Source organism: Cryptomeria japonica, chromosome 11, assembly GCF_030272615.1.
Source record: "Cryptomeria japonica chromosome 11, Sugi_1.0, whole genome shotgun sequence".
NCBI lineage: Eukaryota > Viridiplantae > Streptophyta > Pinopsida > Cupressales > Cupressaceae > Cryptomeria > Cryptomeria japonica.
The window spans coordinates 581654948-581677911 of NC_081415.1; the positions used below are offsets into that span (position 1 = coordinate 581654948).

Here is a 22964-nt window from a genome sequence, read left to right on the forward strand (position 1 = left end):
TACAATCCTTTGGCAACTTCTGTAGATCCCTGAACAAATTTTTTTTACTGCGTTCTTTCAGAAATTCAGCATATTGGATGTGATAAAGATGGCACTAGAATTATCTACCTAGTCAATTTGATTAGTGAATAATGGTAGTCAATTTGACTAATGAACAAGAATACTGACTTAGAAAGCTGAGCTTACTGACTTTCCCTGATTCAATTCAGATCACATTATATATACAATATGGGGAATTCTTGTATAGAATTGGGCTTTTGTCGTCCAGTTTGAGAACAATAAGATTTGTTAATTCTTTATAAGTTCAGCTATTGTCCTTTGCTTCTAGATCTGCTTGTGGACATCACTTCTTGGTATGAATTTTTCTCAAATCTTTTGTAATGGTAGTATGAACAATCAAGATTTTATAATGCAAAACAAGGATTCAAACAATGAAATCAAATCCAATTCTACACCTACTTGCACCTACAACTAAGCAAAGGCATTTAACAAAAGTTGAAAATAAAACAAATATTCTCTCACCCACAACTTCTTGTTGCACATACAAGATGCGTTTGGTTGTTCTCCAATGAATTTGTGCTTGGGAGATTGTGTTTGTTTTCTTTTCAAACTTACAACATGACTTCACATCCAAGAGGCTTCTTGCAAATCACCTATGATAGATCTATTTATAGATTGGAGGGATGATTGATCAAGGGTTGAGATTAATTGAAGCTATTGATGGTTGAGGATGATTAAGAGGATTGAGAGAAAGAGAAGCTTCCAAGTGGTACCTTGTGATTAGTGCATTTGAAGAGGGCAAGGATTAAAAGGATTTGGATGGAGAAGATTGTCCTGGAAAGAGATAAAGGGTAAATAAAGTATCTTCTTGGAGACATGTGAAGGGTGACAAATATCTCTGAGAAACAAATGGATAGGATTTGCTGAGAGGACTATATCAATTTGACATTTTCCATCTTTCACATAATGTTTAATTAAACATAATTTTGTGTTGATGTTTTCTGATTTCTTGCCATTTTGATGTTTTCTGTTTCCTGTTTTCCATTTTTGTTGCAAATCTTGACAAATCCTTCTAAGCCACATATTTCATTGGTTGTCTTTGAAGTTGCCATATATTCTACTTCTAGTAAAGTGTAATGTCCCCTTTTTCCAATGCCCTAGATTTTGCCCAAAAATTACAATCCCAAGTAAAATAAGGAATGAAATAGAGATATCAATTACCAAGTAGATCTTGATTGAGACCCCTCAATTATGCTAGATATAAAATCAATTGTAATGTTCCCTATTGGGACTTTGCTTGATTTGCCTTAGGATTCCTGAATAGGGTTTGGATTATGCTCGGAAATGTAAATTGTCAACTTCGTAGTTTGATTTAGAGCCTGCAACTAGGTTAGTTATCACAAGATAAACATATAGCTAAAAATAGGATTCTAATCAGCTTAATAATATTCATAATGTACACACGAAATTCCCTTAAGCTTTCCCCAAATAATTAATCCACTTTAAGAAGCACACTGAGAGGTACTATAAGGCACCTTGAGGTTGTGAGAGGTACTATAAGGCACCTTGAGGTTGTCCACCAAGCTGAGGAGCATGGAATGACACCTGCTATTCAGCCTCCCAGCCCACCCCAAGGTTACACAACTCAAATGGACCCTTAAGCCTCTTGCTCTCCTCATATACACTACCTTCCCTCTATAACGGAACAGTAGTTTGGTTAAAGTTTAAAGGAATCCATTTACTAAAAGTAGAAGCACTTAAGGTAAATTGGATCATGCCTATTGTGTTGTGGATAGCTTAGCCTTAAAAACGTTTTTCAAACAAATATCATGGAAATGAGTTAGCAAGGGGCAGGGAGCTTAGTTTTGGCTAATAGCATAGAAGAGAAAATCGTGATGTTATTCATAGAATAGAAGAGAAAATCATGATGTTATTCATGTGATTAATGCCATTTCATCAAAATATTGACTTGCATGCTACGAAGTAGATGCAAGGTACAATCAATAATAGTAGCTATACCAAAGTGGACAGTGACCTGGCCTCATTAAAGCACTAATATACAAACGAATATCAGTTTGTGGTTAAGCGACACATTTTCCCATACCAACCTCAATGACACATGACATTTCTTTTTCTATCTCAACACTAACATTTTTTCATATGATATAGAGGGACTGATCTCGTCATTCATTATTGAAGGTGTCCCAACTCTTGCAAAATTTTGAAGTTGCTATATACTTTGATTTTTGAATCACTTTAGTCTTAAATAATAATGAAGATCGTCCAATTTTGCTTTGACTTTTGAACTGTAATTCTCACTATTTGTTGTTATGAGTAGGTCATTCACATAGACTACTAGGTAGATAACAGTTTTGTTAACTATTTTTGACAAAAGCAATGGCATCGAGAAGTTCAAATTGCTTGAAGTTCATGCTTAAGAGGTGCTTGGAGCGTTTTTCATACCAACCTCTTGGCGCTTATTTCATCTATGCAATAAATTTACCAAATTACACACTTTTTGTTCATGACCTTGAATTCAAAATGTCTTGGCTGAGTTATGTAAACTACTTGTTTGAGATCATCGTTTAGAAAAACAATTTTCACATCCATTTGATCAACTTTCCATAGTTTTGTGCTAATAAAGCCAAAAAGATTAGAATGGTGGTCGATTTTGTTGTTAGTGCTAATGTCTCATAGGCTATCCCCTATTTTTGAGCATATCTCTTTGTGACAAACGTTGCTTTGTGTTTGTCAAGTGAGCCATCTGCTTCATATTTGTTTCGTCAGATCCATTTTGCAGCCAATAGGTTTATAGTTGAATGGAGAAATCAACCAACTTCCAAGTTCCATTGTTGACCAAGGCATCGTATTCAACTTTGACATCAACTTTGACTTCTTTTCTGCACACATCAACTATTTTCAGCTTGTTTGGATTTGTATGCATCTTGTGAAGATTGACTTCTTTATATGTCTATGTGTAATGTTCTCTCTCTAATTGACAGGCAGTTGAACAGGATTGGCCTATCATTAGGGTTCCCGTAGGTTAGTAGAGTGGTTAGAGGACCCAACTAGGGGTTGTGGAGCTTAGCATGGATCTTTATGAGCCATTCCAGATAGTTTGAGGTAGTCTCCTATTTTTTAGGAGGGTTCCTACTTTTTAGGAGGAGACTAACAGTTAGCCTGATGACCACCTAGAGGGTGGGGAGCAACACGAGGTCTTTGGAGCAGTCTTGGATGATCAGGGACAATTTCCTAAATTTTAGGAGGATTCCTATTTTAAAGGGATTGTTTGAGAGTTGACCAGAACGCATCAGGAGACCTCAGGGATCATTTGGAGGCTGTGGTTGCAGTTCCTATTTTTAGGGAGGATCCCTATTTATTACTAGGGGACTAGCATCGACCTTGCTATATTTAGAAATCACCAGGATGGCACGCGCATTATCAATTTTCAGTTCGGGTGGGCAGGTGATCTGGTTTGAAAAAAAATAATTTAAAGTATTGACTTTAATATTTAATTAAAATAAAATAAAGTGATTTTATCATAATGTCACTTTATAATAAATTATTAAATTAATAAAGGACCCCATATCCTAGTATGACAACGTTGTTTTAAAAGGTGGCCATTTGAGGGGGTGTTCATTCATGAATAAAATTAATTTAATAAATGTCATAAGGGCCTAGAATTCCAATGCCCAACTTTGAGGAGGTTTTATTTATTAAAAATTACTTTATGAAAGTTTATAAAAGCCCCCAAGATGAACGTCCAACCTTGAGGAGGAATTATTTCATGAAATAAACTTTAATAAAGTCGCTTGAAAACCCTAATTAGGGCGTGGGTTTTTGGAGGACAATAAAGTAATATGTGGGGCTTCATTTTGAGCATTCACTCTTTCATTTTCACAACAGGAAATTGCACGTGAGCTCAGAGGAAGGGTTTATACAGCAGAACAGCCTCTTATTAACGAAATCTCCTAAGGGGAATAGTAAATTGGATGAAAACCCAGTTAATATTTGAGGTGAATCTAGATAGGGATCCTGTTTGGGCTTCATTGGAGAGATTCTTATGTAGGTTTGGAGTTATTTTCAGAGAGAAATTAGACATTTTGGTAACAGCAGGCTGAATACACCAATTAGTTGCAGATCTGGAATGTTTGGGCCTATGTCATCAGCATTTAGCAGCAAATCCAGCCTGCCGTACCATTATTCAGTGATAATATAACCTACTACAGCTGGGTCTTAGGGTTTGGAATCATAATCAGATCTGTAGTTGTATATATAGTGGCTGGAAAGTGCATATCAGATTCGTGGCAGCAAATATGATGGCTGGAAATTGCATATCAGACCTGTAGCAGCTCATATCAGTCCTGCTGTTGCAGATCAGACTTCATGTCAGACTTGAAAGTGGTCATTTCACAAACCAGAATTAAACATCAGCTTATATGCATGAATTTGGTCCTTGTATGTGCTAGAAGGACACCTCAATAACTTCTAGATTTGTATCATGCACAACCATTGGCATTGAAACTTAAAACCAAAACCTTGGTAAAACCCTTAAAACCATTTCAATCAGCAGTCAAACAATCAGAAAAATTCAGATTAGAATTGGTGGGGATCTTTCACTATGTGATTCATTTTGGCATCTTTTTATGTTACTTGTAGAACATTATCTGCCACATCCTTTAATTTATTCATACAATTGTGCTCACCTAACTGTATATTGTAAACTCTTTTGAATTCAATCTGAAAATTAAATCACTTTATATTAGTGCTCTTGTAAGCAAGAGCTTCTAACTTATACTTTCTGATACTTTTCCTACTATATCGTGCTCTTGTAAGCAAGAGCTTCTAACTTTTGAGTTTTTTTCCCACTCACACTTGTACCCTAGATTTTACCCTTTGTTTCAAAAGTGAATTTTGGTCTTTGGTGAGGTTGCCCTTTTGCCAAAGCATGCAATTTCCAATGAATGATCAAGGCATGAATTTCATTTCTTGCTGCTCAATTTTTGGTATAAGTGCACCTAGAAAATCAATATACGAGACCTTAGATCTCACATGCAGAAATTTAAAGAGAATACTCTGCAGTGCACGATTCATAACATCATTATGCTTAAGATTCATGCATCGAATATATTGGATAATGTAAGAAAATGCAAGCTTTTTGATTTCATTGTTGTCGAGTGTTTGAAGCATCTTATTCCTTTGTTGCCACAACGACCCACACTTGGAGTTGGCACGAATACGAACCCAACATGAATGTGGACCTGCATCCGAGCTTCGGATGCCGAACCTGGTAACTTAGTGTATATCTAAACTATAGTCACTATGCCGAACCTGGTAACTTAGTGTATATCTAAACTATAGTCACTATGTATATGAACACTACGTTTTGTTTTAGGTTTAGGTAATTTGTTTCAATTTTGAATTTTGTGCAACAAAAAAAAAGACTAATTGTTTGCAATACTCGAGAAGTCTAAAAATTAAATAATTTCCGCTATTTGTAGACCTGAAAATAAACTCTTGAATTTGAAATGGTAAATGATTGATTAAACAAGGAGATGAAAGACTCGTTAAATAAATAAATTACATAACGATGTTTCTATAAGAAACAATTGTGAACTAAAGAGCTGAAATAGAAAGATACTAAACTACATAAATGACCATTATACTAAACTACATAAATGACCATTAAATATAATAGTAACTACACCAAGTTGCCCCCTAAATTTTACAAACTTGTCTGGGCTCAGAGATTTGCTAAGGATGTCTACAGTTTGGTACACTGTTGGAACATACTGCAAGACTATAGCTCCATCTTCAACAAGTTGTCTGATGAAGTGACAATGAAGCCCTACATGTTTGGTTCACTTGTGAAAGATTGGATTCTTGGCAAGTTTAGCAATGGTGAAAGCAGTGTTTGAGACATTTTCATGTCAGAAAGCATCCTCCGTAATCATACTACCTCATATGCTGCTTTAACAGTTACTTGATACTTTGCTTTGTTCGAGGAAAGAGGTACTGCTTGTTGCTTCTTACTAGTCCATGTGACTGCACCCATACCTAGAATGAAGACATACCTAGAAGTAGACTTCTTGTCATCAACAAAACCTGCCCTATCTGAGTTTGTAAAACCAATCAGCCAAGGATCTTTTCTTGTGCTGTATAGAATGCTAAAGTCAGGTGTCCCTTTCACATTGAGATATGTAGCTCACAACATAACAGGGATCAGGTCTAGTAGTTGTAAGATAGATAAGGCTGCCAACTAGTTGCTTGAAAGATGACTTGTTCACCACAGATGATCAGATGAATCTGATTTAATTGATAGTTTCAGCCCTTTCTCCATAGGTCTAGATGAAGGTTTGCAATCTTTCATCGTAAACTTATCCAACAAACTCCTAGCATACTTCGACTAAGAAATGAAAATGCTACGACCTGTTTGCCAAACCTCTACACGAGACAATAATGCAGGAGTCCCAAATCTGTAATATCAAATGCTTGACGCACATTCAGTTTGATTTACTCAAGCAACTGTGCACCATTACCAGTAATGATGATATCATCCACATAAATGTCAAGGAAAATGATGTCATTACCAACACTCTTGACATAAAAGTTGGGATTCGAAGGACCTCTTTGAAAGCCCTGCCCAATCAAATGTTAATCAATCTTGATGTACCATGCCCTCAGGGCTTGCTTTAGGCCATAAAGAGCCTTCACTAGTCTACATACCTGGTGTTTGTTGCTTGCAACCTTGAAACCTTGAGGCTGCCTTATGTAAACCTCTTCCTTCAAATCACCATTGAGGAAGGCATTCTTCACATCCATTTGATGGACTTTCCAGCCAGACTGTGCTGGAATGACTAGAACCAGTTGGATGGTGCTCATCTTTGTTGTAGGAGCAAAGGTTTCCTCATAGTGAACACCTTCTTTTGTGAGAAGCCTTTAGCTAGCAACTGAGCTTTGTATTTATCAAGTGTTCCATCAACTTTGTACTTCACTTTATAGACCCATTTGCAGCGAATTGCTTTCTTCCCTGGTGGAAGATTTGACAGAACCCAAGTGTTATTCTTCAAAAGATTATGATGTTCAGCTTCCATAGCCTTTTGCCTCTAAATATGTTTGGGGCTCATAAACACTTTGAATGTCAGCGATAAGAGAAAAATTGACTTTGTTGTTCTTCTTGGTCTTGCATGTAGAAGATCTACCCTCAACAAGCTCATCATCCCAAACATCACTAATAAGCTGTTCCCAACACTTATGATGGAGAGCAGATTCATCTACTTCAAAATCAGGTGTATCAACTTGACTTGGGCTGCTTGGAACAAAATAATCTGGATGCTGATTCAGGTCTTCTTGAGGGAACTCTGGTGGTACAATGTCATGCCTAGGGGATTCCACAACTTCTTGTTCAAAATCATCAGAATGCCTTCCTTCAGGTGGAGCTAATGGAAGCCTAATACCTATATCTTTTTTTTGTAGAGGTTGCTCTTCAAGATGTTGGATGGGGGAAGAGAGCAGAAGGGATCCACCTTTTTCATCAAAAACTACATCTCTACTAAATGTGAGACGATCAATGTCCACAAAAATTAGTTGATAGGCCTTATGATTGTCATTGTAGCCTGTAAGCATCAACTTTTGACTTTTGGAATCCAGTTTGGTTCTCTTTGCATTTGGAATCCTGTTGACGTGTATTTTGTACACAATCATACACAGAATAAAATACCGACAGGCATCTTATCCTCTCTTGAGAAAATAGTCTCTAACTGCTGAAGATCTGCAAAAAGGATCAGTTAGATGGACTCCAAGGTTCTTTTAGTGGGGTCTCCACGTGTGGACAAGCTTTTTTAGTGGTATGATGTGATTTGCTGTTTCCTCCAAGGCGTCTTACGGATTCCAAAAGTTCGAAGATTTACTAAACTAAAAGGAACTTTCAAAAAAACCAGAAAAAGGACAGGGTTTAAGGAAGTCTAATCTAGCCTAACCCTATGAACGACTTAGCATGAATGAGATTTGGCAAGACTCAACTAACTTCAATTTTGCCATAAGGTAACAACTCAATTGAAATTAGTGCGATCTTCTAAGGTAATATAATGGTATTCAATGCATCAAAGACCAAGGACACTACTACGAAAGTACATATCCTAGATGCGAAAATGCTTGAAGGTTAAGGACTCAAAATGTTTTCCAGTCGACCACGCAAGGCGTTCCTACAATCAGCAAGAAGCTAGTGGTTTGGATTGCGAATCCTACCAAATATCAAATCTCACACTTAGCCTTTCAAATTAACAAACTACTTTGATTGAGCGTGATTCAAGTACATCCAACAACCATGAAGATAACTTAAGAAATTTGCAACAAAACACCATAACTTCAATATTTTATTGATTTCCAAGTCATCATATACAACAATTGCTTGAATTTCTCTCTTCAAGACTCAATCTTGCTACAAAATAAAAATTGCTTACAACTCTAATCTCTCTATTTCACTTTTATCTGACTATTCGACTATTAACTCACTCCAAATGAAATGAAAAATGGGGGTATAAATAGCATCCCCAGTTACAATGAAAGGTCCAGATTGAAAGCAAATCAATGGACAAGATCATGACACCTAAACCCTAATTAGGGTTTGTTACAAATGACCTCCTTTTTACTGAACAATATTAAATACATAGCCAAATATTAAATTTGGCACAAAAATCTAGGAGGTATCAACCAATGAGAAATAAGATGTCATGTCATCTGTAACAACCTTTCATCTAGAATCTTATTCCCTTTCCAATTCTCTTTCTTAGCATATGCAATGAATTTTGTCACGATTTCTTCGATTTCTGTGCTTGGAATCTCGGGAAGATTCTTGATACTCTCTTCTAAGTGGATAACCTGATCAAATGCATCTAGAAGAGCTGTGTCCCAAGTAGGTTCAAGTTCCTTTGTTCTATCAATCAGGAGCATGGTGGCATACATTTGATCATACTGCTCATCTGTAACATCTGCGTCCTTGCGAAAGATGATCTTGATTCTATCCTCAAATTCTTGTATATCCACATCTGTCTCGACCTCGATCCTTCTGCCAAGAATGGTACGAAGTACCTCAAATACTCTGTCCTGGATTGGATTGATCACCTCCTCAACTTGACCACATCTAACACTGATGTCCTCAAAGAGAACACTCTTTATATGGAGTAAGGTTGACCACTGAAACAAACTGTGAGAATCACCTTCTAAGATCCTCTCTTGTGCTAAAATTCTTCTGGATGTGTGTCTTATAACTTTCAAGACAGGGATGACAACGTCCTTGGTATGGGCAAATGCAGCTACTGTTGCCATCAATCTGTGAATAATCTCAAGAACTTGGATAGCCTGATGGGTGATCTTCGACATCCTTGTAACAAACTCAATGGCCACCGTGTGAGATCTATCCATCCAACTACATGTACGCTGGACCATATTCCTAAATCTTTCTGCTTCATTGATTGATTGAAGGGGTAATGCCTGCAATGGTGATCTAACTGGATCCTGACGTCCCAAAGGTTCATTGATGTGACTGAAATAAGTCCTCCATGCACCGACCTCTCTCTCAAGCTTTCTATTCTTTTCTACTTCTTCTCTAAACTTGTCCTTCAATGCCTCAAATGTGTCGGTGGCATCATCTAAAGTCTGCTCTGCTGTGGATGGTCCTAACTCAATAGTCTGTATATGATAGTCCTCTGCTAGGATCTCACCCTCATATTTGTCTGCTGCCGGTGTAGCTATCTGCAGTTTTCTAGATCCAGTCTCATCTCGAATCATCTTGGACATCTTTGTAGCCTTCTTCTTCTCTGTTGTCATATGTGAACGTCCAACAAGGCTCTCTAAATCAATTGCACTGTCCTCGTCCTCAATTACGATCACCTTAGTCAATCTTTCCTTCAACCAATCTGGGATATTCGATCTTGTCTCTTGAACTTGAATTTCTTTATGTACCATTTCTTCTTGTCTGGGAGGAGATGTCACTTCATTATCATTGTTTAAATCATAGTCTTGGAGAGATCCATCGGATGAAACATGCTGCATCTGTCCTTCCTCCTGCCTATCATTCTGTACCATCGATTCCATGGATTCTTCCACTCGAATTGTTCTATCCTCTGGTCTGGAAGAAGTACCTGGTGTTTGATCTTTGTTGGCACCTTGCTTTTTCTTGGACGGCTCTTTCTTTTCTGATCTTTCCTTTCTCTTCGAACCTCTCGAATGGAGATTGCCCTCACTGGCACATCGAAGGTTACCTTCACCTGAATTCCTAGGATTAGGATTGCCTTCACTAACACTGGCTCCACCTTCGGCTGGCCTTTCTTCCAAAGTAAAAGACATGGCTATGCCTTGTTCTCTCAACTTCTGATGCTGAACGTCTACCCATCTGCGAGTACAAGACAAGACTGGTGCCATCAAATCATCTAAATCCACGGCCTCGGGCTCATTCCAATTCAAACTTATTGTCTTGCTTTCTCTATCATATGAAGATTGGATGTGCCTGCCGTTGTCCTGAGCTTGGTCGGCTACTCTGTAAATCTTACATTTCCTGATGAAGTCCAAAGGCAATCTAGAATGTATCTTTCGTTTCACTTCGAGATCATCTAGGAGATTCATCATAAAATCTTCAATCTGGTACTCATGTCTAAATCTTCTACCGACCGTCTCCTCTAAATGTCCATGTGGATCAAAACTATTCCTCCAAGCAAAAGATGAAAAAGGATACAAGGCTAACTCCTTCTCTGCGTCATCCATGGCTAAGACATTAGGACATACCTCAACTGAATTACCCAAAATAATAGGTACCTGAACTCCATTCTGATGTCTGTGTCTGAATGCCTTCACATATGCTGCCAACTGCCTTGTTACTTCAAGTAACACAATTCTGTCTGTCGGGTACCTCGGCAACATGTATGGAGGTAAAGGACATCCATACACTCTAATGTAAGTGAACTTGGGAAACTGAATGAACCAAGCACCGTATCTCTTGATGAACTCCTGGGCATCCTGAGATAATCTGTTGTGAATTCCACCTTGCAACGTCCTTGTGATGTTCATCGTGAAAGTATCATTGATTAACTTGTAGTTCTTCCCTGGTGGATGATGCAAGTAGGTATAGGATTCACAAACTCTGACCTCGCCGGGTCCTCTTCCAATCACTCCTCTGTGAGGTAGTCCTGCGTACTCAACGCTCCTGATTAAGGCATAGATGACGTATGAACTCATGTGGAAGGACTTAGTAGCCCTGAGTCTTCTCAACTGTACGTCTAAGCAATGGCTAATTATCCTAGCCCAATGTATTGTACCCTTTCCTTGAACAATCACCTGGATGAAGTAAAACATCCATTTCTCAAAATAGAAGGCATGAGGTGCTCCTGTAACTCTGTTGAGCATGGTAATCAAATCTCTGTACTCCTCCTGGAAATCAATCCTGTGTGGTGTGTTCGGTACTTTGCTCAGACGGGGACGACTCTTAAGTAGCCAGTTCTTGTTGATTATGCTTAGGCAAGCATCTGGATCATCATCGTACACTGATCTGGCTCCTTCAATGCTCTTGTATATCATGTCCCTGTGCTCTGGAAGATGGAAGGCTTCACTTATGGCTTCCTCTGAAAGGTACGCCAAAGTGTTTCCCTCGTTGGACACAATCGTCCTGGACTGTGGATTGTAATGACGGGCACACTCGATCATCAACTCGTGGCACTGAATAGCTGGAGGAAAACCGGCCGCCTTGATGATGCCACTCTCTATTATTCTCCGGGCGACAGGTGATGGCTTGCCGATGTAAGGGACCTCTCGGAACTTCTTCGTGCTAAAGTTCCCCAAGTTGGTATCTCCAATGTTGCTCCACTTAGACACGATCTTGGTCTCCACTTCTTCGGTCTTCTGATCTTCTTTCATGAGAGCTGAGCGACTAGTGGATGCTCCCGCCTTTGGGGTCGCCATACCTACACAACATTTCATTATAAGAAATAGATTTTGCAATAAATAACGTAAATAAGAGAGATAAATTTTAGGAAACCTCATGATAAGTCTCTAGAGTTATCATTTCCTAAAATACAACGATTGAGCCAAGAGATTCAAAATTCAAAATTTCAAAATTTGAAATATGACGATGAATGAATAAAACAATAATAATAAATCGCCATACCTCGACAGAGAGCTAACTCTAGAATGCAAAAACAAAATTTGCCTAGGCAAAATTGAGGTATAAAAGTAATCTTCAATATGATCTCCTCAAAATTGACTTCGCCACCTCTGGACAGGACGTGATCTTCAATTATCGCCTTGGACGTGGTTTTAGATGGATCTTCAAGTTCGCACAAACAAATCTCCAAGTTCGCCTTTGGTGTGGTCTTCAAATTCGCACTTAGTGTGGTCTTCAAATGAATCTTCAAACTCGCACCACCCTTGGTCTTCAATGTAATTCGCACTCTATATTAGCGCCACCTTTGGTATGAATGAAACTCGCGCCACCTTGGATAATATTCGCACTATCTTTGAACACACTTAACACTTTCCTTCGTCTTCCTTAATTCGCATGTAGAGAGGTAAAATAATGCTGTGAAAATAATAGTTTTCACCCCCCTATATATATAGCGCTCTCATCGATTTATTTACTAAGGCCGACTTGGTAAAATATAAACGATTTTTAAATGATTTGCAATGACATAACAAGGCCGACCTCCATATATGAGCGCTTGAAATCGATTTTTTATTAATTAAATAATTAATTATTAATGCCTTGCGTTTTTTATTTGCAAATTTCGATTTTAATAAAGGCAAAAATAATTAATAAAGATTAACGCCATATTAAATGCCAATTTAAATAGGATTTTCAATTTTTTAAATCGATTTAGCATTTAAGGATATTTGAATTGTTTAATTTGGCGCCAAAAATATGAAAATAAAGGGACGTACCTCATCGCTCTGGTCCCTTGGAGAGGGACAGGAGCGATTCACCATCTTTGGCGTGATTCTTGCGTTTTCAACGTTCAACTCCTTCATTTCCACGTTCCAAATCGATCATCTGGTGGTCCTTCGAATTTGAATTTCTTTCTTGTGCGAGCAAATGCATTTTATGACCATTATCGCCCTGGTCCCTTGGAGAGGGACAGGAGCGATCCTAAGTTTTTTGCTTGAAATTCTCCATTTTGGTACGATCCTTTCCTTGTATCATCTTCCAAATGCTATTTAAAACCTTGTGCGTCCTTGTCTTAACGTGATTTTCAAAGAATATCATGTGTTTTGCCTAACATCGCCCTTGTCCCTTGGAGAGGGACAGGAGCGATCTCCATGTCTTCACGTTCATCTTGTATCTTTGACCTTCGAACTTCCATTGTAAGGCGAATAATATCATTGTTTGTGTCCTTTGCGCTTATTCCATTTGCTTTTGCAAGGTACCTTCGATGTTATAAGGATCATCGCCCTTGTTCCTTGGAGAGGGACAGGAGCGATCTATTATTTCTCCTTGATCTTGGCGACTTTTAAACTTCGATCTCCTTTGCAATGTCCTTCAAACGTCGTCCTTCGCACTTCCTAACCTTGCTTCGCCTTGATCTTTAAAGGAACGTGAGTGTTTTGATAGTATCGCCTTGGTCCTTGTCCAAAGGACAGGAGCGATCTTGATTTTTTCACGTTCAATATGCATTTTTGACCTTCGATCTTCCATTGTGATGTTTTCCAAACGCCGTCCCTTGTCTCGCTTAACCTCGCCTTGTTTCGATTTTGGAGGAATATGAGCGCTTTTGATAGGATCGCCCTGGTCCTTGTCCAAAGGACAGGAGCGATATGAGCTTTTACCTTGATGGACGTTTAAAACTCTTGTATGTTATCATCAAATGATGGCTTGAACCTTGTTTATCCTTATGGAGTCTTGACTTAGCACGTACTTGAAGCAAAACGAAGGATCCAAAGCAAATCGCCCTGGTCCCTTGGAGAGGGACAAGAGCGATATGGTCCCTAGGTCCATCTTGGTGATTATCTAACGTTTGAAATCTTCATGCATCACCTTTCTACCCTTCCGTGGACCATCTAAGACCTTGCGAAATCTTGTCCTTACGTAAATTTTGCCTGAAATGGTTAATACATCTAACATCGCTCTGGTCCCTTCCTGAGGGATAGGAGCGAAGTTCATTATTATGTGCTTGTTCTTGTTTTTATCAACTTGCCATCATCTTCATTACGTGAAATGATGTCCTTTCGACCTTCTTGGTTGCTCGAAACTTGTTCGCCTTTTGAAATTTATGCCATTATGTAGGTATCGCTCTGGTCCCTTTCCATGGGACAAGAGCGATCTGGGTCTTAGAGTGCACGTTCCTTCCATGTGATGACCTTTACAACCTTGCGCTTGATGGAAATGCTCTAAAATGTCTTCGCCACCCTTCGTCTTGACTTGGATCGGCCTTGAACTTTGGAGGAACGACCTTGAACTTGCGTAGAGAGTATTATCATCATCATCGCCCTGGTCCCTTGGAGAGGGACAGGAGCGATCCTTCCCTTGTGGCCACTATCTCACTTTGCCTGGTTCCAAGTTTATATTCAACGGACTCGTCCTTCTTCCCTCTATTCGTTCATGCCTTGACATCATTTGTAACTTTGCAAGAAAAGCAATTATATCAAAAATCGCTCTGGTCCCTTCCTGAGGGACAGGAGCGAACTAGGCATTTAACACTGATATGGACGTCCAAAAAATCTTCAAATTATATTCAATGCGTTCACCTCATGTTCCCCTTTGTTTTTGAACGTAAACTTGCCTTGACCCTTATCTGGATTTTGCAAAATGAGTGAAATCGCTCTGGTCCCTGGGAGAGGGACGAGAGCTACAAGGTACTTCGCCCTGGTCCCTTGGAGAGGGACAGGAGCGATTTGGTCAATATAGGTCATTCTCCTTCGTTTTTGCATCTCAAATTATATTCATTTGGCAAAACATCTTCTCTTGGACGTCCTCAAATCATTAAGTTGTCGAAATCTTGCAAGGACGAGGCGAAATTTGATTTGTAGCTCCGGTCCTTCACTGAGGGACAGGAGCGATTTTCCTCCTGGAGGCCTTTCTGTGCTCATGAAAATCTTCAATTTATATTCAATGGAAAGATCTCGCCGTTCTCCATCACTTCAAACGTAAAATTTGTCTGGACTTTGCAAGGATGATGAGATATTTGAGATTGAGCTCCCGTCCTTCACTGAGGGACAGGAGCGATTTTGCTCCTACAGGCCAAAATAACAAGATTTTTCACATTTTAACACTTCACGAGGCGAAAACAAATCAATTCCAACGCCCAGGATCAAAATTCAAAAAAGTCAAAATTTGGTCAAAATATTCAATCAGACAAAAATTCATATTGACGGTCAACACTTAGACAAATTTAAGCTCTGCATGAACATTCCAATTGAAAATTAGACCATTTTGGCGAAATCATTGCATTCAAAATTTGCATTCTAGAAAAAAAGCTCAGAAGCTCTCAAAAATGACTGGATTTTGGCTTGAAAAGGCAAAATTTAAAACCCTAAGGCTTGGCCCTAAATCCAGACGACTAACCGACTAACAAAACCCTAAAAACGAAAGCGAAAACGAGCGAAAAACAAGCAAAAAGAGGGGGTCCCCATTTGCTATGGGGCGATGTGTGAAATGGTCACAACAAATCCTAACAGGTTTTGTTGAACCAAAAACAATGAGGCTGCTGATTTTTGGTTTCATCCCAGACCAAGCTTCCTTGAGAGTCTTCTTAATGGCCTATGTGGGAGATCGATTTAGAAGGTATACTACAGTATACATTGCTTTTGCCTAATACTTCTTAGGCACATTATTGTTTTGTAGCATACATTGAGCCATCTTTGTTATGGTTTGGTTCCTCTACTCAACAACACCATTTTGCTGAGGGGTATAGGGTGTGGTAAGTTGATGTTTAATACCCTGTTTAGCACAGAAGCTTGTTAATTTAGTGGAACAAAATTCGCCCCCATTATCTGACCTAAGAGTTATGATTTGATGTCATAACTCTTTTTCAACTATTGCTTTGAACTTCTGAAATTCATTAAACACATCTAATTTTGCTTTGACAATAAATACCCACATTTTTCTACTAAAATCATCAACAAACAAAAGAAAATACCTTGCACCAGTGATCAATGCCATATTCATTGGTCCACAAACATTTGCATGAACCAGCTGGAAGACCTTGGATGCTATCCAAGCTTGTCTGTTTGAGAATGGAGTTCGATGCCGCTTCCCTACTTGGCTGTTGAATCTCAGGTAAGCCTTCTACTAGATTCTCCAAAGCCAATTGAGAGATATGATAGGTTGAGATGCCCATACTGTTGATGCCAAAGAGTGCTGACGAATGAACTCTTTTTAGCCATTGCAATCTCTTGAGACTCTCTAGTATCAACCAACCTATACAATCCATGATCTTCGAGGCCAACTATAATTGTTTGCTTGGACTCCTTATGAACAATGCGACACTTTTGTGCACTGAAGACAACATCCAACTTTGGATTGTGTCACATAATTTGACTTACAGAAAGTAGATTGAGCTCCATGCCCGAAACATAGTATACATTGAGAAATATGAGATTCCTCCCACTAGATGTAATGTGATCGTTGCCCTTGCTGACAACTGTATTTTTACACCTGCGCTGAAGATCACTGGATCAGAGCATGCCTTGTACTTCGTGAACCAATCTCTCATGTGTGTAAAATGCTGAGAAGCTCCAAAATCAATATACCAAGTAGGTGATTTCTTATTGTTGATTTTTTGGCCATAAATGCATAAAATAGCAGACTCCTGCTCAGAATACTTTGCAACATGGGCCTTTTGTTGAGACCCACCATAGTTGGATTTCTCATCAACAAACCATTTTCTGCACTATTTCCTCATGTGGCCAAGCTTTAAACAATAATGACATCTGATAACTTTCTTGGAGCTGTCCTCAGGTTTGCTTTGTGCTTTTGGCTAAAAGCACTTGCCTTTAACGTTGCCTTTATCCTTGGCTTTGACAGTAAATGCTTGTTCTGCAGTGGATGATTTGCTGTTGCTTCCAAACTGTTTCCATCTATCTTGCTGCAAAAGTTGTTGTATAGGTCAACAAACTTGAAGTGAATATTCATGAATGTAATGTTGAGTGTTTCAATGAAGTGTTCGTAGGATTTTGGTAATCTTTACAGCATGATAACCACCATATCTTCTTCCATCTTGCGACCGATAGCCTCCAATTGATGGTAAATATCCTTGATCTTTGTAACATGCTCTTGTAGGGACATCTTACGTCCATCATGTTTGAATACAACATATTCTTCAAAAGGAATGCTCTGCCCTTGTCTGACGTTTCATGTAGATCCTTTAGGTGTGTCCAAGTCTTCGCAATTGTCTTGCCAAAGAGGCATATCGTCGGTGACTAACAACTTAATGAACACAACCCCTTCCCGATTGCGCTCATGGAACTTGTCCTGGTCTTTTCCTGTTGTTGTGGGATGAATAGTCTTACCTAGAACTATATGATCTAGACATTGGTATTCAAAGATGTTGAGCATACGCTGTTTACATGTTTTGTAATTTTTGCCATTATAACATTGGTTGCTTTCGAGCATAATGTTGGTTAATGTCACCGTCCCTCTTAATTTCCAATGCAGAAAAATTGAGGTAAAAAGTCACATGCATGTACAAATTCTGATTTTTGAAAAAAGTTCTCGAAACCCTTCTGGCATAGATCACGAGGTATTGAAAACTGTGAAAGTTCTTTCTGACACAAATATGGAGGTGGCAAATTTTCAAGAAAATTTGAAAAAACCCTTAAATTTTTAAAAAATCGGAAAACAAAAACCTTAGTTTTATCCAAAAATTGGGGAAAAAATGTTCCACAGGAAGAAAAAAAGGGCCAGGTTTGAAACCTTAGCCGGACAGAAATTCAGACCCTCTAAAAGTGAAAAATTTGCAAAACCCTAGTCGTGCAGTAGACAAGGCTAGTCACCTTAGAATAGAAACAAAGAAAACCGTAGTTGTAAATTGTGAGCAAAAACATATAGAAAATTGTGATTTCTGAAAAACTATATTGGGATCATTGAGCACAGAAGAAAGTCTGTATAAGTAACAAAAATTTCCAAACCCAGCGCGTGGAGTTGCACAGGCACATAATAACTTGAAGCCACTAAAATACACACAATACCCCTCAATTATGTAAGCAAAGGTGACAGGAAATAATTTGATCAGGCATGAAATGCTTGTTCATCTATAAAAACTCCTTCGTGCAGTTTGTGCTACCCAGAAAGACAGACAAAATAAACCTCGCGATAAAAGAAGATCCTGACACACAATTCCACAAAAATGCGATTTTTCATTGGAAGAACCCACAAATCTCCACAAAAATCCGACGTGAAAATACACCTTCAATTTTTAATAAAAAACCAAGTAATGACTTCTGAAAACAAAGTTTAGGATTAACACAAATTTTTAGTGATAAAAAAATTTGCCAAGAAAATGTTTACTGGCTCTAATTCCATGAAATGGTAAATGATTGATTGAACAAGGAGACAAAAGACTCCTTAAATAAATAAATTACATAATGATGTTTCTATCAGACACAATCGTGGACTAAAGAGCAGAGATAGGAAGATACTAAACCAAAATATACGACCTTTAAATATAACAATAATTACTTTAATAGAATTGAAAGGTTTCAAACTTGGAATTGAGCAGCGTACATGAGAAGGTTTTGCAAGCTTTTTTGGGAAGACATGGTCTAGAACAATAAACCCTCACAAGCCATGGATGGAAATGAAAGGGTCTTTACCTGATGGAAACTGGAGGATATTTGAAGTCTTTTTGCTGTCTTATGAGCTATGAACCAGAAACAGTAACCATCATTAGCTGTTTTTTCTTTGTTGTTTCCTTGTTTTTGAACTGCTTTCCCTGTACAAATTGGGTTAGAGATTTCTTTGCCTTTGCAATGAATGATGCTGCTTGTTGAGTATGGAGGGGCTTGAAAAACAATAGGACGCACATATCGGCGAGCACATGAACCAGTTTGTGAGTGCGTTAGAAGGATTATTGGTCAGGGAATATAAAATGTGATGAATCATGAAACATGAAGACACACAAAAATGGGGCAACTTGGTGCACATAAAGCAAAAATGTGACAGGTTTGATACCAATGGCAGCTTGGAAATTGGACTGTGAAAATGAAATTTAAAAGGAAACACAAACTTAAAATTACATTCATTCAAATGAGATGCAATGTACCTGTTTATGAACAATATGAAAACTCCATACATCTCGAGATAATTATTGGGTTCATCTTCAACATGACTTCAGATTCTTCTAGAAAATAGAATGCCATAATCTATGATTATGTACATAACATTATAGTTTTACTTTTAACTTTTATTTTGTAAGCACATTAGTAGAATTCTATCTACATGAATATAACTGGAATGTGAGTGTATGTGCATATAAAGTAAATCCAGAAAAAAGAGAAAGAGTATTATTAGTAATTAGGAAGATATATGGGATTGATAGCTGTGACTTGAGTGGTCAGGTAGTAATCCATCATCTTCAAATTGAGGTACTTTTTCAGAGCGTGCTTACTCAAAGGAGATTCTTAAAAGAGATATTTCATGTTTTGTTGGGACATTATCTGTTTTGTCTGGAAACTAAAATGTTAATCTAGTGCTTTTTTTCATAATCATTATGTTTGGGGGAAGCTACATGTGTTGTAACCTATCGAATTAGGTGCAATTTCTATGGAAGCCTGTTTGTTGTCTGGAATTTTGAGAAGCAAGATTGATAATCTATGATTTTGGTTTTGATCCTTCCAACGCATCAATAGCAATAATAAGTTATTACCTTGTCATGGTCACAATTACTGCTTTTTGGCTTAATTGAATAGGTTGGATTCAAAAAGTGGAATATGTGAAATAGTTGTGAATTTTTTCAGGTTTGATCATGGAGAAGAAATAATTTATTTTTTATTTATTTCTGAACTTGTGCATACATTTGCTAGTTTTGTGAAAAACCCATAGATTTAGTTGTTGTAGTCATAGAAGATATTCTGTAAATGTTTGTGCAATGGTTTATTTAATCATTTATTTACAGGTTAGGCGTCTTTTATGTACTGCAACACCTGTAGTTATTCATGCGGTACATGGTGCTGTTGATGAAGATCACCAGGTAAAACAATACAGATGTTTAGAATCTAACTTTTCTTTTTGATTTATACAAATGGCTTTTATGCACTGGAAATCAGCAGTCGTGAAATGTTAAATAATTATTGCAACTCAAGGAATTTAGCTACAAATGAATATTGATCCTTTTAAATTACCAAAGGAACTCTAATTGCAATTGCAAATTTAATGGCATATTTGAACAGTTTGCCATTTTTGTTTTCTTATATTCAGGGCAGATATTCATTAATGAGTTTATGTGTTATGGAACACTTCACCACAGCTGCTATAATCATACTCAATTAAAATAGGAAGCCAGAAAACTTAAATCAATTCAAAAGAAATAGAAACCTATTCCTTCATCTATCAAAAATATGCTAGTTAGTTTAAAGAAATACGAGAAAGAAAAGTATTATTAAAGGGCAAATGCATGATTTAATGATGCTTAATTGGGAGGAAGCAAGACTGCATCTTGTCTGGATAGTTTTAGGAAAAAAATTGGTTACTTTCCCTAAAGCCTTCAGTGTAGATAAAAATTTAATGTGTTTACATTTGTGAACAAAGCTACAGAGAAGGAGAAGGCCGTTGATGTCAATATGAAGCAGATCTATTATACCTAGACTTATCTCGAGGCAACGAGGAGGCTGGAAAACTCTAGTAGTCTATAATACACTTGTATCTAGATTATGATGTTTATTGCTTGGTCAAAATGAACTGGTTAGGACTTCAACTGAGGACATCCGAAACAGGTTCTCTAAGAATTGATCTATCAATCACATTTGTTTTAGAGATGGATTGGCTAGGGCTTGAACCTGAGAACTCCTAAACTCCGTTATGGGTGCTCTATAAAGTGAGTTATTACCCCTTTGTCTATTCAATATTTGAAATTTAACATTCCTTAAGGTTATACTTAAGTTGTTAAGTGTCCTGCAACCAAATAAATTTATACATACACATTTGGATTATGTTGTGCTGGGTAGTGTGTCTGTGATGCTCAATCTATTCTTCTTTCTTATACTCATGTTGTGATACTGATTTGGTTGTAGCTAGGAAAACCATCTAGACAATGGTAGATCTCATCTCTTGTCACTTTCCTAAAGAAGGAATATATGAAGGAAAATGGAAGGACATTCATACTTTTGAAATTGAAATAGATGCAAGTCTGGTTACAATCCTTAGTATTGATTATGAGTGTTACCCATTCATTCACAATAATATTCACTTTTGAGAGTATTCCTGCTTTGAGAATTTTCTCTATCTTGAAGAGATAGAGAAAATTGCGAAAGCTGGAGCCTTCATGAATGGATTACAAGTGTTAAATTTTAGCAATCAGATTAGCAGTAAAGAACAGAAAATCAGAATGCAAGATAAATAAAACACATAACACACATATACCCTGGGAAAACCTCCCTCTTGGAGGAAAAACCCAGCAACAAGATTCAGATCAAATTATATTAATGTCAAAGATAGCCAAGTAAAAATTCGCCCACCTAGGGCATGAACAAACTGACTTACCTGAATCTTGAATTCTGATCAGAATTTGACTTGTCCTTCAATCTGATGATAATTGCCACCTTTGATTGGATTCGCTCAGCGAGAATGAATTCGCTATTCTCCAAGATGAGTTTGCTGACCTTAGAGCTTAATGGCAGACCTTCAAAGTATATTCACCGAGTCTTGTAAGAATTCACTGTATCTTGAATCACTTGCAGATCAGATCGCTGAATTGGATGAATGTATGAATGGTGGTAGAATGGGTTAGATTGCCTTATTTATATAGGAGATACAAGTGATCGATTTGCCTTAGTCGGCCATAATGAACTTGGCACCAAAATACAATAAGTTCGAATTCCATTCACAAGTTACATGAATAGGTCTTGACCTGTCATGTCATCACAAGTTACATTTGTATTTACCCTAGCATGTTATACTTAGTTTATGTGCCCAAGTAGGACCAATCTCATATGGTCACAAGTTACATTAAGTTATTACAATATGTCTTTATAATTCAAATTAAATAATCCGATCTAGCTATTAATTTCAACAACAATCACTCCTACATTTTTTTAATTGTGGGTTCCCTTCCAACCCCATATTGACTTTGACAGTTAGAGGTCCTTTGAACTTAATTTCTTTGGCATTTTCATTGGCCAACTTGTATGCAGCCTTGTTGTTAGCTTTTGCTTCACGCTTCCGATGCTTTGTGAATTGTTGAGGGTGTTTGGTGTCTAGAGTTGGGGGTATATGAGGAGGTGACTAAAAAGTGTTTCTCCTAGAAATAAAGTGGAATGAAACCCGAAATATTGAAATAAATATTAATTTAAATCAATAAAGGTCCCATAATGCATAGAGGAAAGGGAAATACTAAAATAGGTGCTAGGAGAGTGTGAAATTGGACACACTAATAAAGGTGTGCAATGTATGACGCTACATTTAGCCCGCATTTAGCGGAGTATGATTTTATTGTCATATTTTCAGTAAAGTAGAAATGAAGAGATAGAGCATCTGAGAGAAAGACAAACTAGGGATAGGACAATAGTGAGGGATGGACAAGCTCCCAAGCATAGGATCGTATCAATCCATGCAAGTAACCTTCAGATATACACAAAAGAAAACAATGTTAGTACTAAAACACAAAGCTCCAAGTCAACTAGTTGAAAAGACTTCGATAATCAAAATGTCTCAACCAGTAATATCATTCTTGATATGTTATTGCAAGAGCACAAGTGGACTTATAGAAAGAAGAAGGATGTACACCAATTGAAAGTGGAATAAACCATGATCCAACACTACCAAAGTGTGT

General features: G+C 37.7%; 1 protein-coding gene across 1 annotated transcript in view; it reads left to right on the plus strand.

Moving 5' to 3' along the window:
- Positions 1–22964, plus strand: part of LOC131072914 (anaphase-promoting complex subunit 1) — a 310855-nt gene that overhangs the window by 68379 nt on the left and 219512 nt on the right. Inside the window, exon 13 of the mRNA XM_058009211.2 lies at positions 20094–20168. Coding sequence (XP_057865194.2) covers positions 20094–20168 — 75 coding nt within the window. The remainder of the gene's footprint in view (positions 1–20093; positions 20169–22964) is intronic.